Source organism: Echeneis naucrates, chromosome 20, assembly GCF_900963305.1.
Source record: "Echeneis naucrates chromosome 20, fEcheNa1.1, whole genome shotgun sequence".
NCBI lineage: Eukaryota > Metazoa > Chordata > Actinopteri > Carangiformes > Echeneidae > Echeneis > Echeneis naucrates.
Window position 1 is genome coordinate 8570889 of NC_042530.1, and position 14443 is coordinate 8585331.

General features: G+C 41.5%; 2 protein-coding genes across 2 annotated transcripts; one reads left to right on the plus strand and one right to left on the minus strand.

The window, feature by feature from the left end:
- Positions 1–96: 96 nt before the first annotated feature.
- On the minus strand, positions 97–4969 carry mtfr1 (mitochondrial fission regulator 1). Its single transcript, XM_029528811.1, has 8 exons — positions 4914–4969; positions 4226–4338; positions 3885–3983; positions 3012–3148; positions 2695–2930; positions 2274–2523; positions 1932–2112; positions 97–1473 (listed from the first exon to the last, which is right to left on the minus strand). The coding sequence occupies exons 2-8, from the start codon at positions 4259–4261 to the stop codon at positions 1426–1428; spliced, it is 987 nt and encodes a 328-aa protein (XP_029384671.1). The 5' UTR covers positions 4262–4338; positions 4914–4969; the 3' UTR covers positions 97–1425.
- A 310-nt stretch (positions 4970–5279) lies between these two features.
- armc1 (armadillo repeat containing 1) lies at positions 5280–13310 on the plus strand. Its single transcript, XM_029529591.1, has 7 exons — positions 5280–5505; positions 6429–6640; positions 7567–7658; positions 9138–9330; positions 9852–9968; positions 10433–10507; positions 11039–13310. Exons 2-7 carry the CDS (start codon positions 6479–6481, stop codon positions 11228–11230), a joined length of 831 nt encoding a protein of 276 aa, XP_029385451.1. The 5' UTR covers positions 5280–5505; positions 6429–6478; the 3' UTR covers positions 11231–13310.
- The last annotated feature ends 1133 nt before the right edge of the window (positions 13311–14443 follow it).

The window sequence follows — 14443 nt, forward strand, 5'->3', positions numbered from 1 at the left end:
ACATGGTTAAAGTATGTAGTTTGCTCAGTTATGCTGACTGTAAGTTAATGTCTTATTGCAGTGATATAAACGCAAAGACAGATAGGTGATCTTCATGAGGTGGAACTTTTATTTAGATTTTTTCAATTCACTGTAATTTTCATAGACATCTTCTACAAAAGTCTTAATACATTTAAATTGCTTAATTACTATAAACACATCCAGACCCTTTTCCCTCATAAATAAGAGTTGACTTGAAGCAGCAACTATACTGGTCATAACTTAGAACAATGTGCAATCAGTCATTTGGAGCAAAATACTGAATAAAACCAACAGCACTCAAAAGGAGTCTATCAATTCTGAGAAATGGAAACATGATTACTGGCACAAATGGATGATATATATAGTTTTGGGCTGCTGATAAGTCAGTACCTTAGGACCCAGGAATTTTGTTGAAATAGGCAAAACCTTTGAGGCAACTGCAATAATGCAGTGTTTCTGTTGAACCATGAGTCTTAAGGTCTGGGAAAGGCTGAAGTGTTTTGCAATAACAGACAAATCTTATCAAAAGAGGTACTGATAAAGAAACAAAAACACTGCACGTGTACTGTCAAGGACTGAGAAATGTTGGCTTTGCTTAACAGTTATATGGCAGTATCTGTGTCCACAGTTTAACATTCATGGGAAATTAAAGGTCACTTTCATCAGTTAGAGAATATCACAGAGCTGGAATGTCTTTGGCTCTTAAAACCATTTTGTAGTAAAGAGAAACTAGGTCAACTAAAACTAAGATGCATACATTCAAACCGGCAGAAGACAAACAAGCTGTGGCAAGACTGGCTACCAGGACAACTTACACAAGCTCAACATGGAAAGGAGAGAGAGGAAAAACCATCTAGGACATAATCAACTGTTAAAATAAGTTTACCTATTAAACCTCAGCATAAATACATGGACCCTAATTATAATTTAGTTCACAAGACAGCAGACACATAAATAGTATATCACACATGCAAGAAAGTGGTGCCTTTCTTCTCTGGTGTAAAAACTCTTCAACTTTTAGAAAGTCTGGCAGCAAAGGGAAGGTAAAACTGACCGACTATGTGCAACAAGTTTTAAGAAAAACACTAACTAGTCTCACCGAGTCTGTCATGTTGATTTAGCTTGTACAAGTGCCTCTGACGTGTTCACTCTGGACTGATTAATCAGCTCTTCAATAGAAATACAAAACATTGAACATTTCTACACAAAGCTATTATTTTAACTTATAAAAGTGCAAAAAAACTAAACATGTTTGGGATGATTACATGCAGCACTTATGAGATGACTGATACTTGGAGCAGTCTGTCATCCAGTTCAGGCAGTATCCCTTGTCCTTCCACAGAACAGCAGAAATTAAAAACATTGATAAGGCACTTCAAAACTTCTACACACGCTGTCACCGATTCAGAGCAACTTTTTTTTTCCAGTTGGTTTCAACATGTGTTGCCCAAACTGTGAAAACAGACAGAAGGTAAGAGTAAAATACATGACAGAGACAAGAGCCATATCAGTTATTTCCTATTCAACTGATGAGAAAAACAAATGTGAGAATGGACATTTATCTCAAGACTGTGTGTGAATCAGTGTGCCTTTTGCTTTCTCACCACGGTAATGTGTGTAAACATTAAATGTCCTTTCTTTCCATAGAATAGGTAATTTATCTCACATATGCTTAGAACATATTTAGTTTTGCTGATCCGACACGAAACTGCACAGAAAAAGCTAAGGAGGCAAGAGACTGCTTCAAGGAAGGCTGTCAGGTTTATGCCTCAGACTTAAACCTTGTTCTGTGATTGCTCTGACAGAAGTCGAAGCTGTGAGATTGATTTACCAATATTTTTTTCCAGTCCGTCAAATTACCACAAATTCTAGCTGTGAATAAAAAAAAAAAAAAATGCAACATCTCTCACCAAAGGCGTTTCGGTTTGAGGTTTCACACTTGGAACAGGAAGTTTGAAATCCTCCTGGTCCTCTTGTCCACTGTCGTTTCGATAACGGTGGGCAAACTTGCGCTTTAGGGCCTCAGCGATGAGAGCAGCAGCATCTGCAGGCTCCGTGGACTTTCCTTTGGCATCACTTTCCACTGGACGACTATGAAAGCATAGAGGAAATGCGAGCTGTTTGAATTTAATTAGTTGTGCTGTAAATCTTCCTGTTTAAAGCAGCTGATCATGGAATAACAGGAGTATTTGTCAGTTGGATTCAACAGCATTTTGAATGCATTTGAATAGAGTTCTAAAGAGGAGATCTACCTTTTGACTGATCGCAGCTTGACTTTGTTCATGTCCTTTAGGACATCAAGCATGCTCGGGATTTCTGCTGGCCTTGAATCCAAAACTGTCTGACCATCTGTCTTCTTCCCCCTGCGTTCTTTTATCAAATCAATGGCTGAAAATGTCCGCTGGAGACTTTGGGGCAGGGGAGGTGGTGGTGGCGGTGGAGGGGGAGGGGGCGGCAATGTCCCACAGGGTGGAGGGGGAAGAGGTACCCCTGGGTTAGTAACTAAGGTGAAGAAAAGTGAAAGCAAAGAATAAAGATTACGACTGTTTCACATGGTATCCTGCTGCCATCTAGGGGCCAAATTGTATCACTACAGTCGATCAAAAGGAAAAACAGCTCACAATGTAATCATGCGGTACATGCAGAGCTGTTCATGTTTTAGACATTTGATACCTGGCTGTGTGTTCTTTTCCTGAGCCAGCACAATTTGTGCTATCTGAGCTCTAAGCTTGGCAAGTTCTGTCTCAAGTGCGCTGATCTTCTGAATGGCCTCATCGTTGGCGGTGGAGGCCCCTCGGGGGTTTGGAGCCCCCTGGTGCAGGCTGGGCAGTGACCTCCTGCGGCGTAAGGCTCTTCTCTGAGGATGAGGTTGGTGGGCTCGAAACATGAATCCCTGAGCCATCCCTGACCTGTTTCATTTATTTTTACAGAATCAAGTCACAGAAGGTTCATTCATTAACATGCAATGCTTATCTTTCTCTCTAGCTTACATGGGTCTGCCAAAGGTGTCTTCTTCATCATCTTTCTCATCTTCATCCCTGTCAATCCAGGCAATATCAGCCAGAGAGGCCACCTGACAGTTATGCTTCCTGCTCAGGACACCAGCATCCTCAGTGTACGGATGAAGCTGAAAGAGACCAACCACATTCATCACCTTGACAAACAATGGCAGAAAAAAAAAACACTCCAGCATACATTCATTAGCTTTATTATAACAATGACAACTAAGTTGTGATAAAACTTGATTGACAAAAGGGAGTAGCTGAGTAAAAATGAGGGCAGTTGAGAAGGAATAGGGGAAGGAGGGGCTGTTAATAAGAGGTTCCAGTAGCTCAGTAGGTCTTTAATCAGCTCAAGGTTGTTGAAGATTGCTGAGCAAACTGACCTAAAGCAGACATACTGCATTCTTCATACTGTAGCTAGGGAGGGTAGCTGGAGACAGAAGAAAAGAGACAGCACAGTGCTGAAGGAAACAAGAGAGAAAAGATAAGTAAAGCAGAACAAGATTCTGATTCTGCATTATATCGCAAATAATTCATTTGCTGACTCCTGAACGAATTTAGAAAACAGATCTGTTTTCAGATCTTTCTCTACTGTTTATGGTTCATAAGTGACAACACTCAGACAAGCAGGAGTAAACAAATGTCGAAGAGGGTATGTGATTTAATGTCACGTGGCAGTGACTCCAAAGCAGGGATAAACAGGTGGAAAGACAGGAGAAGACGGAGATATGTCAGAAGTCAGATATTTAAATAATTTGGAATCTCTTGGCGTACATTAATCCATAATCTGATTGTATACGAATTTTTAAGACTAAATGACACATCATTGCAATAATAATCATCCTGTCAACCTTTCTTCACCTGAAAATGAACCCTTGGGCAGGGTTTGAGAGGAAGACTAGTAGCTATTCTCCTCACAATACTCCTTGTGGATCCATAAGGCTTAGCTGATCCCAAAGCCTATAAACAAAAAATATATAGCACAAAATTTACATCACATATAAAACGGAACATCACTGTCAATTTATTCACAAAATACAAACAGCATTGAAAAATGTTTTAGATGTTGTGGAATAACCAATAAAATTCACCAGCCATGTTAAGAAACTTTAACAAAAGACTCAGATCGGACCTTTTCCCCACAACAGCGGATTTAGCAGATACTACTTAAGCCAGACACATTGACACAGACTCTCACATACCAAGTCCATCTCCATCCGTGTGTAGTCTTTACTCATGTCTGAGGATGTGTTTGACAAAGGCAGACTGAAACATGCTGGAAGACCAAGCACACATCCAGAGTAGGGACTTCAGCCTGAATGACAATCAAACACAAAAAGTTAAGTACATCAATTACTCAAATAGCCCAATGCCTCTACACCACAGTTATGGAAAAATGCTCCAGTATAATACAGCCTGCCAGCTGTTGTTGTTCATGTCATTGTCTTATGGCAACTGTTAAAGCAGCGACAGAGTAAATAAAAGTTAGAACATTACAGTAAAAATATATGTTAAACAGTGTCAGTGAAGGCGAATCTCTCGAGTGGCTTACAGATCGTTACAGTGAAAAGTAAAAAAAAGACAGTGATATTAGTAATTATTACATATGATCTATAAATGTGCATACATATACTTTCACTCCTGGACACGCATGTCATGCTAACGGGCTAAATTTAACGGGCAGCTCTTCACTTTAGCTGCGGTGATGCTAACCGATGCTAATGGGCTAACTAAAGTCCAGTCGACTTCACAAACCGTTGGCGCGAGTTTCCAGATGTGTCCAGATGCAACTGCTGACCTCTGATGTGAAGGCCAACTAACTCACTTGATGTCTATATTCAAAGATCGATTGTGTGTTTGTGTGTGTCTGTGACTTTGACACCAACTCACCGACGCCCGACGCTGACTGACAACTTCCAAAGTGTTTCCACCTGGAAAGATTTCCAGCGGAGACTCCTGGAAAACACTGTGAGCCAATTGAATTATCGGGACAGCATTGGTAGGTTGAGATATTCAAACATCACCATTGGATGTTTATTTTGATTGACAGATAAATTCTCCAATTAAAGTCGCGCTATAAAATAAAGCTATGTTCTGATTGGGTATTTTATCAGTCAATCAAATTTCACCATCAAATCATTAGTTGGGACGCTTGTGTACGTTCGTTTTAATATCCCTACACCGCCCGGCGGAATCGTGCTCCGTTTAAACTGCTAAGATCTACGTGGGGAGCAGGGATGTCCCCGTTAACAAAACAGCTGTACCCATTTATGTGCCACAAAACCCAAACACCGAGCCCAGCTGCTAGCTGCAGAGGCATCGCAAAGAAAGAGACTCAGGCCTGCATTTACTGAATGTCTTTTGTCACGTTTGTTTTTGGGCTGGCTCCGGGACTCAGTCGTTTCTTGTTCCGTCTCTTTTGCGCCTCTCGCAGCTGAAGTCAGCCGGAGTTGTCCCATGACGACCAAACACTGACGAAAAGGTACGCTCCTAATGTCAGCGACATTAGCTCGGCTAGCTTAGCTGCCGAGTCGCCTCTGTGCCACAGGGCGTGTTTTGAGGTGAGGTTGGGGGTCGTGGAAAGTGTCTTTGGAAGAAACGACTTCTTTTTGTGTTTCCTTACGACAATCACAGGAAGGGTTCAGCGGTAAGACATCGTAATAATCTGGGTGTTTTTTTTTCAGTAATTCGCTGCCAAGGCACGCTAAGATGTTTGATCTTTAGAGTCCTGACTGCAGTCTTATCAAGGATAAACTAATCAAATCGGTAACTTTCACAAAATACCAACCACAGAGATTGTGTAGCATTATAGATCAGATTGCTGCAGATTAAAGGCACAGAAACTCAGCTGACCCAGTGAAACGTAGTCTAAAACAATGGATAAGTTCAATAGTTACTGGATGTTGCAAACTCATACGATTTTACGAAAACTGTTTTATTTTATTGCCACAAATTTTGACATTTTTTTTAAAACCATACAAATAAATGTATTTGTGTTAATGCTGTAGCTGGTTTTTAGCTGAACTGTTCATCTAAGGATCCAAGGAAAATAATAGACAGGTAAATGTAGATGTCATTCAGAAAAAAAGACAAAATGGGGAAGAGGCAAAGATTTTCTTCTAGGCTCTGTTTTTTTTTTTATGTAATTATTTTTTAAATCCATTAATATTTTGTGTTTTTTTTTTTTGCTTTGTATTTGAGGATTTTATTCTACCTTTGGCAGTGTATCATGGTTTAGTGACACTGAAACTGAATGAGACTGAAACTGAAAGGGATTTACATTTGAAGGCCAATGGAGGACAAGAGTTAAAAGTAGTAATGTACCACAGGAATTTCATGCTCTCATGCCACTTTGGCGAATGTGAATGGCATTTTCCTGATCTACCTCACCTCACTTCTTCTCAGCGAAGTGAACAGGTTGGTTTAATGTGTGAGACATCTCGGCCAGAAGCACCATGAGTGCGGAGGTGGATGCACTGACTGTGGTGAACCAGCTGCGGGATCTTGCTGCAGACCCCCTGAACCGAAGAGCCATAGTAGAAGACCAGGGTTGTCTGCCAGGTCTCATCCTTTTTTTAGACCACCCCAACCCACAGGTTGTCTACTCCTCGCTACTGGTAAGCAACAAACACGCTGACTTAAATATCCTTCAGAGGTCTATTAACTATTGTTGCATAAAGAAATAAATATAAAGTAGAACCATGCAGTACATTGTTCTGTAAACATTCATGCATCCGTTCATTCATTCATCCATCCATCCTTCCTCAACCGTTTTATCCATCTCCGGGTTGCGGGGTGCTAGAGCCAAGGGTGGGTCACCCTAGACAGGTTGCACACGAAGGACAGACAAAGACAAACAACCATTTATCAGACCTACGTACAATTTAGAGTCATCAGATAACCTAGACATGCATCTCTTTGGATGGTGGGAGGAAACCCACGGAAGTACAGGGAAAACACACAAACTCCACACAAAAAGGCCCCAGGCCTGGGAACCGAACCTGCGACCTTCTTATTGTTGGGCATTGCCCGTCTTGGAAACAATTTTATTGAAATATTTGTTGGTGTTAATTTCTGTCAGCTTAGTTCCCACCTGGTTCTTTAACCTAGTTGTTTTCTGCTCATGTCAGAACTTGTCTCTTGCTACCCTGTGGTGTCAGAGCAAACTGCAGTGACCGGCTAAAGGCCATGTCCTCCACCAGTGAGTGGTGGCATTTCTTCAGGCACATATTTAAAAACACCGTCCAATGGTGACATCTGCTGTCTGTATTGTGGTGTAAACACAGCAGCCTCTGTCCCCACCTCCACCACCATCACCACCTGGTAGAGCCATACACAAACTGATGTATCCGTACACATGTAAATGGCTTTATGCAACAATTGCTCTTTGGTGATAACCCGTGAAGTGTAAACACAGTGTTGGTGCATGTGTATTTATATTAGTTACATAATAATTTATCAGTGCGCATTAACAGATTTTTCTCTTATGATATCAGCAAGCGTCTGTCAGCCAGATAGATAACAGTTGCCCTTGTCTTTGCAGGCCCAGCGCTACCTGGCAGAATGTCGAGCCAACAGAGAGAAGATGAAGGGCGAGCTGGGCATGATGCTGAGTTTGCAGAATGTCATGCAGAAGCAAGTTCCTGTCACAGACACTCACACAAACACACACGCTCACTGTGCACTTTTCTTCCATAAAACCTGAACCTAGGATTTCTTTTGTTTTGCATCGACAACATGTGCCTGTCTGCAGATTTCCTAGGCAGGGCATTGTCCCTCCACTTGCCATGTCAGGATGAATGTGATTAAAGTTGAATTAGAATAGCTTGATAACCAACTAAATTGCTGTTTCTGCATGTTACATATTTTAATGCATCCTGCCCCCATAGTGCAACTTCATGATGAGTCTACTTGCATATTTTTTACGAGTGTAAGCTTATATGTGATCCCGTTTTGTAGAGGATTTACAGATACAGCTTTTTTTTTCCCGTATGATGTTGTAAGCAAAATATGTTGTTTGGTTTAAGTTTTACATCTATTGCTCTATTTTATTTAACCTTTATTTTCAAAAGAGCTCAAATAGACACACTGGTCAAGTATGAGAGATGTCTACTTGAGGAAGTGTGCTCCAGACAAAGAGTGACTGCTATATATCATTAGCACCCTGATAGGACTAGACCCATGTTTAAGTGGCTGACTGTAGCTTCTATGATGTTGTTCCATCCCCCCGTCACACCCCCCCTCCCCTTCTCTTCCTGTGGCAAAGCTCCTGCTTGCCCTAAGGTAAGCCAGTCACTTCAGCTAGTCAAGAGTGCATAAAGAGGAGCCCTGCGGTGACAGTAGCAGCTCTCACTGCTCTCAGTCCACTCAGTCTGACTTTGGGTAGAGGTCGGTCATAGCTGGACAGAGTGGGAAGACGTAGCTGTCGGGATTGTCTTACATGGCTGAATGAAACAGGTGTGAACACCATTTTCATTCAAGTTATTAAGGTCTTCAGCTCAAGAAGAAGTTGCCTCATGATCGTTGCGTAAAGTGATGACTAGATAAAGGAAATCAATTGAAGAGAGTGTTTAACTCGCTGAAAGGCTGACAGGCTGACAGACGTCGGTCAAGCCTGAGTAGGAATGTGTTGTATAGTGCCAGGCTATTAGAAGACAATCATGCCAGACAACTGGTGTCATATGTGTTTACTATAGATGGAGTGATGACTGAGTGACACATAAAGCAGTACAGCCTGCAGGGGTATCCTAGGAGCTCTCACAAAATATCAGTTCTGGCATTGCAAATGCAACACTTCATGTGCTTTCTTCAAGGAAAGAAGCTACCCAGTAGAATACTTATATTCTTTTACTAAAATAATTTGGTTTTTAGGGTCAGTAAAAGCCTGAAATGCAGGTTATTAGGTCTTTTAAGTATATGAAATTTTTCGAATAGACAGACACGAAAGTTGAAGGCAGAGCTTTTACATTTGTCTGTTTTGTCTGTCATGTGCCCATGTGGCAGCTGTTAATTTCTAGATCTACCAGCTAAGTGGAACTGAACATGTGTACCCATGTAAACAAAGCTGGAGGTCTAGTTTTTCTGTCGTGACAGTTTTTTACTCTCTCTCCAAAGGAGTACATCACCAGGGGAGACCAAGCTGCTGGCCTCTGAGATCTATGAGATTCTGCAATCAGCAGGTAAAGAAGAGGCCGAACAAGCGGAAGCAGCTGCTGCCTCCTGCCGACGTAAAGCACAGTTTTTCCTGGGCTCCAACAACAAGAAGGCCAAAACTGTGGTGCTGCACATTGACGGACTGGATGACTCTGTAAGTGTCCAGTGTGCACACAGGAATCAAAGGAACACATGCACAAAATTCTTTTCTCGGGGCATCGTGATCACTGCTGTCAAGATCACGGTTCTTCTCAGCTGTGCTCTATCTGGCACAGGATAGGAGGGTGGAGGGGTCAGGTTGTAAATGTCAGGCATTGAACAGCAGGACGCTGAGATTGAACCTGAATGCTGCTCTGCAGGAAGCTTGCACCTAGCCAGATTGCATTACAGCAGACGGACAGCCTCTGTTGGGCTGCAGCCCTATCACTGCAGTCGAGACACACATCACTGTGGCAGCTAGAAACTGAACTGTAGTGTCTAACAGCTGGATGTTTCACAATATATGTTAAATCTGCATTTGGTCTAATTTAACTATAGCTCATTCTCTATCGTCTACATTTCCCATCTTATTCTTTATAATGTACCAGAAAGCTACAGTCATTTCTAAACTTAAGCCTTGACTTGTTGTGTCACACACCTGTTTACGCTTCTCACCTGCTTCCTTTCTGTTGTCAGAGTCGAAGGAGCCTGTGTGAGGAGGCTTTGTTAAAGATCCGTGGGGTCATCAGCTTCACCTTCCAGATGGCTGTCAAGAGATGTGTTGTCAGGATCCGCTCTGACCTTAAAGCTGAGGTACATGTCCGTCTGGATGCACAAAAAAACCCAAAACCATCCAAGAAGTCAAAGAGACACTATTTGTCTGCATCTGATAACACTGACAATATAACGTGATTTTGGTTGATGCCAGCTGTTTATTTCGCCTTATGGCCAGCATCTGTTTATAGAATAAGCACAATCTTGGCAGTACTGGTCCCCATTACTGTGTTGTTCATATGTTCATATTAAAGTGGGAAAATTAGGAACATTTGTCAGTGTCATGTTAATCATGCAGATTTCAAATGTAAACGAACCATATTAACATCAGTTGCAACTTTAGGATATAATTTAAATATCAGTCTCTTCAACAAAGGCACCAAAAGCTGATCAATAGATAGTCGGGGTGTGTTGGGGATATCATCATGAATCAGAAAATAAGTTTATTATTAATTAATTAATTTTTTTTGTTTGTTTGTTTGTTTTTTTTGGTGGGGGGTCAGGCTCTGGGAACCGCAATCAACTCCACCAAAGTAATGAGTGCTCAGCAGGTGGTGAAGACAGAAGATGGAGGAGAAGTAAGACTTTTTTCTTCTAACTGCTAAACATAGACTTTGGATTAGTAAACTAATGGGTCAGTGTGTTTGCTGTATGTTGGGTGTATCTCTGTACAGACAGTGCAGCCCTCCTGCCTGTGGCTGAAACTTATCTACAATGACATGATTAGCTAGTCACATCTCTGCCTCAGCCTGCAGGCTAGTTGCTTTTTGCCAAACACATGACCAGTCCCACTTGTACCTTTTTTAAAGCAGCCTGTACACAAACAAGCGTCTCCCAAACTGTAGTACTGTTGGATTATAAACAGCTAAGTTTACCAAAACTTGAAATAAGTGTTTGTTTTCAAATAATCTGCAATTGTTGCTCTAAGTCATCACACACAACGTGGCCAGCAGGGGTCAGACCTGGCTCAGTCATTTCTTCTGGCTGCAGATGATGATTATTTGGCCCTGAAGTCAAACAACTGAACCCACAGTTTGATGAACTGGTGTTTGCGTGATAAATTGTTTATTCCATAATGTCTTTATCATGTCTGCTCTGCATTTGTGCAGCTGATGGTGCCATTCCAGGAGGACTCTGAAGTGTTGGTAGAGGAGAACACAGACATCCCAGAATACCTGCCCGAGGATGAGAGTCCATCCCAGGAGCAGGACAAGGCCGTCACACGTGTAGGCTCCATCACAGACGGCATGGGCTGGCTCAGCACCGCCGCCAACTTCCTGACCCGCTCTTTTTACTGGTGACCACTTCCTGTGTTCTTTACGTTCCTCCCTGTTTACCGCAAAGTACCATCCAGCTGCAACAATAGCATCTCTTAGCCTAATTTTGGACTAAGCTTTGCCTCTATGCCCCACACTAGTCTAGACTCCCCTCTGCAAAGCACACAGAGCCCAGCCACATGAGAGCAACAAGTGCTGGACCACCAGGCGGAGGCTGCAATAACTTTAATTTGTGTATATATCTAGCTACAAACCTCAGTACTGGCTGTATGTGCACAGCTATCTTCTAGCTGCATTTATCTCACAGAACATAGCCAGAGGACTTAAAATCAGCCGAAACCAAATAGTATTCTGGAAGAACGCATTGTGGCGCTGACATGTGGAAGGCATATTTAGTTGTTCTTTGGCTGATTTTTGCATATGTTGAAAATGATGTTGAATCAATTTTTTTTTCGGTGCATGATTTTTGGTTGGTCTTCACCTGCCATTTTTCTTTTACTATATTTACTATATCACTATTTTTTGTCATTCTTGAATTTCCTAATCAAGGTGATTTTTTTTTTTTTTTATTATAAAGCCCCCTTCAGATATTTTTAGCATGCTAAGAGTTGTTTGTGCCAATTCTGCCTGATGCCTAAATGTGATTGTTGCGTGTGCCTTTTTGACATTTCACTGTAATTATTATTTATTCTTTGTTAATCCAAATGTTTTGAGAGCATGTCAGATGTAACATTTGTGCTTCTTTAGTATCAGGCAGCCTCCTCCTCAGCGCTTAGCTGGCTGAGAGACGTCACACGGATAGAAATAGTAAACTAGACACCAGCAAGAAGCTGCAGCTTGTTCAGCCAGTGGCTCACATACATATGACTGTTGCATACTGAAAGAGGAACTGATTAACTAGCTGGCTGATGAATACACCACCCCTCACCGCATTTAGTTGTTGCTGCCACAGATCAGGACACTTGAGATCAAGCTTTTAATGCAAAAAAAACTGAAAGTGAGTACTTGCATTAATAGCACAGACTTTAGGCTACCTCTGCTTTCAGCGCCCCATGTCACATCAGCATAAAGATAGTCTTAGTAAAATCCAAGATCAGCGTAGTGAAGACAACCCTGTTAGTCACCTGCTTGTGTAACTGGGTTCTCACTGGCATTTTTACAGTATTATGTACCTGCCCGTCCAGTTCAATTTTCAGTTTGGCCAGCAGTGTCCTTAAAGGAAAAACCATGTCAGTATACACTCACACAGATAAAGAGGACTAACTGAACAATAGGCAATCATGGCATCCTGTAACAAGGGTCTGGGTATGTACATTAAGTAAAAAGAGCCTGGCATTATAATATCTCAGGCATTACATGACAGGATTTCTTTTTTTTTTTTGTTGTTTTTGGACTTGATTTGCTTTATATCTCTCAAATTAGGATAACAGTTCGTAGCAGCTAATGCTAACTCTCTAAGTCAATACTTTCTTGGTTCCTTAATCCATGAAACCCTCTGTCTCTCTCCAATTTTAATTATTATGTCCTGACTCATGTGCAAGCCATTAACAATGATACACAATGCTGACCAGGTGAGTTTTATTGTTTTGATGGTGCAGATATGTCACAGTTGGTTGAGGTCAAACTGATGGAGGGGCACAAAATGACCTGAATAACGGGAACTGATGGTGGCTATTCTCTGGAAAAGCAATAATCTTCTTTTTTCTTTTTCTTTTTTTTTTTTTTACACGTCTGTAGTTCAGCCTTTGAAATCATGTTTTGGATAAAACATTGTAGTTGAATGTTAGGCTCATTGTCAGTATTAAAACTCTCCATTTTGCACAGATTTAATCTCTAAACTGCATCATGTCACTTCACATTGCTATTTGGCGCCTTTGGTCAGACTACAAAGAAAGAATACTTGAACCGTTTTGTCTTAAAACTGTCCATTTGTGTTAATCAAAGTTAAAATTTCTCTTTAATGTTAGTCACCTCATCTGTAAAGCGGAAAAAGAACTGCAAAGTGTACAGACCTGTTCTAACATCAAATGTAATATAATGGATTGCAGATCTTAAAACTGTAGATTCTCATATTGTTAATGCAAGCAATGATAAACTCAAAATCAACCTTTGTCTGGCACTTTTTTCCCATAATTTTACTTTCAGGGTGTTGTGGACGTGGTAAGTGTTGACCTATAATTTCTTAGTCTGATATGCTCATGATTCTCTGTTGTCTCATGTTCCTGGCGTGTGCAGAGCTCACACCAGTGCTCCAGCCCTCATTTTGTCGAATCAAATTGCTGAGGGCAGCAGCCATTCTTAGTAGAGAGCGGAAGAGCGAGGTGGGGGGGGGCTCTGTTTTCTTTACTGGTGCATAAGTGGGGCGCCTCAGGGCAATCCTGTGGCCTACCACCACCTCCCCCAGCCTCGTTGCTGGTAGGCAGGCAGAGGCAGCAGCCAGCCCCAGCTGGAGGCCCTGCAGCCACTGCTGCTGATGATGATAGTGGTGATGCTGAGCCTCCAACAAAACACTGTGCCAAGCTGGAGAAGGGGGCCTTCACCGCCCTGCTGTATCATCTGGATGGACAGCGACGAGATAATGGTTAATGTTAATTTTGACAATTCTATTTCAAATTTGCTCAAAACACAACTTGTATTTTTGGATAATGCGTTGAGGAAACAGGTTTTCTACAAGAATGCTGTGCAAAAAAAAACACAAAAGGTAAATTCAAATGGTTTATTCAGGACACACCAGAAATAAAGTTACAGTAAAACATGAACCAAATTGTAAAACAGAAATGATGCCCTAATAACAACAGCTGGTAAATCCTTTGCTCATTGTGTGTTGTAGTATTCGAAATCTGACTTCTGGTTCGTCTACATTACCTGCACCAATCAAACAAAAGGTCAGTTTTAAAATTTTTCCCCCACATAAGTTTGGTCAAGATCCATTTAGTCATACCACATAGTTTTACATAAGCTGGGGGTGTTTTCCGACTGTCCAACTCAATCTGGATGTTACATTTTCCTGACTTCAACTGTCGTGCCTAAATGTTAAGTTTTAAACCTCACATCTAGCCACAGGTAGTCCAGGACACACCTCTGTTATTTTCCCATACAGCCTGAAAACGTGCAGTGATGACAATGAGACCGAATCTGAAGTAACATTAATATCAACCACTCAGTGACCAAATTCAGTTTATGGGAGTTTGGCCTGTGAGGCCATTTAGATCATATTTCTCTGTCACCACTAGAGCG

Coding starts and splice junctions, on each gene's coding strand:
- mtfr1 (XM_029528811.1), bottom strand. CDS start 4,261: ATGAGTAAAGACTACACACGGATGGAGATGGACTTG. Junction 2,931..3,011: donor GACACCTTTGGCAGACCCAT/GTAAGCTAGAGA, acceptor TAAATGAAACAG/GTCAGGGATGGCTCAGGGAT. Junction 2,524..2,694: donor GGAAAAGAACACACAGCCAG/GTATCAAATGTC, acceptor TCTTCACCTTAG/TTACTAACCCAGGGGTACCT.
- armc1 (XM_029529591.1), top strand. CDS start 6,479: ATGAGTGCGGAGGTGGATGCACTGACTGTGGTGAACCAGCTGCGGGAT. Junction 7,659..9,137: donor TTGCAGAATGTCATGCAGAA/GCAAGTTCCTGT, acceptor CTCTCTCCAAAG/GAGTACATCACCAGGGGAGA. Junction 9,969..10,432: donor GCTCTGACCTTAAAGCTGAG/GTACATGTCCGT, acceptor GTGGGGGGTCAG/GCTCTGGGAACCGCAATCAA.